Source organism: Tuber melanosporum (assembly GCF_000151645.1).
Source record: "Tuber melanosporum whole genome shotgun sequence assembly, scaffold_41, strain Mel28".
Lineage (NCBI taxonomy): Eukaryota > Fungi > Ascomycota > Pezizomycetes > Pezizales > Tuberaceae > Tuber > Tuber melanosporum.
Genome location: NW_003299086.1, coordinates 368,165 through 371,378, shown reverse-complemented (window position 1 = coordinate 371,378; position 3,214 = coordinate 368,165). Strand labels below are relative to the sequence as shown.

Here is a 3,214-nt window from a genome sequence, read left to right as displayed (position 1 = left end):
TTTCAAAACAAGTCACGTTTTTCTGTAGGTCTCCATAAAATTTTTGAAGCTTAATACAAATATTTAAAAACCTTGAGCCACTCTCCTTCTTGTGGAATGGCCAATTCCCAATTAATTGCAGATAAAGAGACATGAATCCAATCTCCAGATTACTGGCTACCTGTAGCTATATTTTGGTGGTAATAGTTAGTATTGAGGTTCTTGAGTCAGTGAGGATTTAGTTGGTGTTAAATTTCGCTGATTTTGATGTGTTTTCAGTGGCACCCGACCTGACTGACGATGATGACTTATGTCCAAGAGCCATACTTAAGTAATATAGAACAACCAAGATGCCAGATAGTCTCTTTCTGTGGAACGGTGGTAATGGAGTATTGTTTACCTGGCAGAGAAGCCTAGGCCTAGCAAAGAATCGCTGTGTAACTGGGCCCCAGATACTCTTACACCCGAGTACAGTACAGTACTATACCATTCCGTTCGTAGATTCTTATTTCTTGGAAAGTTCTTGGTTTCTTTCTTCCCTTCTTGTTTTGGTTATACTGTTTTTTCATTTTTTTTGTTCATTAAGCTTCACCGTGAGGTCTGCTAGAACGCGAATAATAAATGACTAGTTATTAAAGCCCAATCAACATCAAATTCCTTGAAAATTCACCTCTCGCTATCCTGTAGCGGTTGGATGAAGAGAGCGACTAGGCTTGGTATTGGCTTGGCGACAGAATTCGGATTCGTATAGACATCTCAAGGACCAAACTCGAAGGGCGTCTTCAGAGGGACGCCCGAACGAAATTACTACTACCCGACCCCCTTGCCCCAGACAACCCTTCGAAGGCCACTCGAGTAAATATCCAAAGCAAGACAAAAACAAATTTCCTCGAGAGTCGCGATATCCGAACACTCGAGAGGTGTCGTCGAGTGAGCGAAATAGAGTACAAATTACCAAGAGCCACAACTTCCAAATTAACCACTTCCCCTAACCCAATGAGAGAGGATGCGATAGCCCCCAACAAAAACTAAGGATGCAGTACCGAGTGATGTCTGATGAACCAGGACACGCAAACTCTTTTTTTTTTTTTTTTCTCTTTCTCGGCTGCGCGTGCCAGCCAGCGTGCTCGTCCAAGCATTGTCCTCCACATAGATCACTCCACAATCTCACTTCAAGGCAGCCACCATGCCTTTTTGCTCACGGTAATTTACAGGATCGCTTTGCCCTTTTGGTTATTTATGGCGGTTACGCTCTCGCCTGCTCAACCGATTGGCGGCAGTTTCCAGGTCTGTTATTGATGGCTTGCGCAGATCCAGGAATACCCCTAGCAGTTCGTTTTCACCAACGGAGACAACCATTGTAACACAGCCAGGTTGTGTTCTCCACCGGCCAAGCCTTTTTATCGCTATGTTGATCACTCACGCACTCCAACTCGCCCACGAAAAAACATTGGCGAAGAAAGAACAATGCTACAAGTGCTGTACCAGGCTCTTGCCACCCTTACTTTCGCGAGTCCTTGGGGAAGGTAGGTGTACTCGAGTACAAGTACAAGTACGAGTACTAGGTCCCGGACTGGGACAGTGCTAGCACTCGAGTTCAGCCCGAATATACAGCCCCACCAACCACCACCCTCCCGTATCTGGTAATCAGCTTCCGCCAACTTCCTAAATCACACGTTACACACGACCAGTTCCCGATTATCCATCCTTGCTATGGTTTATGGCCCCTTCCCCAACCAGAGCTTAACCTTCTTTTCTGCCAACGAGGTAGACTATATAAAGTCGAGGCTATCGCCCATGTCCATTCCATTTCGACATTGACTTTGCAGTCTCTCTCCCTCGCACTCACCTCCCCCTCCCCGCAACGACTCTTATAATCCTTCGAAAAGAAAAATAATAATAGTAATAATGAAGATTCTCATCCTCGCCGCAACCCTCCTCCCCTTTCTCACTTCGGTCGCTGCTCAAGCTCCCCGCTATGCCGGTTGCTACCGCACGGCGGGCGGCCTCATCCGGGTGGATTCACAGCGCCCCAGCTGTGCCGAGGCTTGCACTGACGCTGGCAACGCGCCCATCGGAGCGCTGACCAGGACCAATGAATGCTACTGCGGTACCACTCCGCCACGCGACGAAGATCGAGCCCCGGATGCCTCGTGTGATTCTCCTTGCCCTGGTGCTCCGGAGTTGGCTTGTACCTCACCCTCATCCCTCTAATCCCTCAGGGTTAATGCTAATAGGGAACAACAGGTGGAAGCAATTCCGGACAATTCTTCTCGGTTTACTTCTGGACAGGAGGTCCTTCACCTTCCTCGGGCGCTAATAACGCGACAGTTTCCTCTACTCGCGGTGGGAACAGAACCTCCACTGGTCGTAGCTCTGGGACTCAGACTGCCACCACTACTGGGGCTACGAAGTCTGGAGGAGCTACCGGTACAGCCTCGGGAGGATCGGCACCGAGCAAGACCGATTCGGAGGGGAGCAGTGCCCCATCCGAATCTACTGGCAGTGGTGGGGCCACGTCGTCCAATTCTGGCGATAATTTGCACATTGGGGGAGCGATGTTGATCGGGGCAGTGGTGATGGGTGTTCTCACCATGGTTTTCTAAGGACGGGGGGGGGGGTTTCCGTGTTGGGGGGCGGTGATTGTTTGTACAGAATTAGTATCGTATCTCTCCGAAGTTTAGTAGTTTTTTTTTAGACAGTCGTATTCGAGATTTCGAAATAATTGGGGAAAATAATACCACTTGGAAATTTTTTTATGCAAAAGTGTATTATCATGTGAAGCAAGTGACATCGAACTGCTCAAATTAAAACCTTGCCAATGAGTTGGTCACGACGACGGCAAGGGAAAGCCTCAATACCTGCCGTACTGTACCTCCACACCTGGTGAATCATATTATTCAAGCAACCTGGAATGTGATAAGGTACGGCACAGCAAAGTGCTTTCTCAAAACGAGGCTGTGCCCAACGACCACCACCACCACCACCACCACCACCACCACCACCACCACCACCAACCCAACCTCCCCAACCAAGCCTTTTCCCCGCCAGCCGTCAACCTGTCTGCTCGATTAATCATATACCTCTCACCCGGTGGACAACCCCCGTCGAATCCCAATTTTCTCAGACGCCGCCACCCTACTGGGTAACACATATTAAGGATATTGCGAATGAGACCGCTTCTCCAAGTCCAGGCTTGATCGTCACTTTTGCGGTCCATCAGGCAATGGGTACA

General features: G+C 48.8%; 1 protein-coding gene; it reads left to right on the top strand.

Annotated features, from left to right (window-relative positions):
* Nucleotides 1-1,508: 1,508 nt before the first annotated feature.
* On the top strand, nucleotides 1,509-2,745 carry GSTUM_00008041001 (uncharacterized protein). XM_002839816.2 has 2 exons: nucleotides 1,509-2,170; nucleotides 2,227-2,745. The coding sequence occupies exons 1-2, from the start codon at nucleotides 1,888-1,890 to the stop codon at nucleotides 2,583-2,585; spliced, it is 642 nt and encodes a 213-aa protein (XP_002839862.1). The 5' UTR covers nucleotides 1,509-1,887; the 3' UTR covers nucleotides 2,586-2,745.
* The last annotated feature ends 469 nt before the right edge of the window (nucleotides 2,746-3,214 follow it).

Coding starts and splice junctions, on each gene's coding strand:
- GSTUM_00008041001 (XM_002839816.2), top strand. CDS start 1,888: ATGAAGATTCTCATCCTCGCCGCAACCCTCCTCCCCTTTCTCACTTCG. Junction 2,171..2,226: donor TGGTGCTCCGGAGTTGGCTT/GTACCTCACCCT, acceptor AGGGAACAACAG/GTGGAAGCAATTCCGGACAA.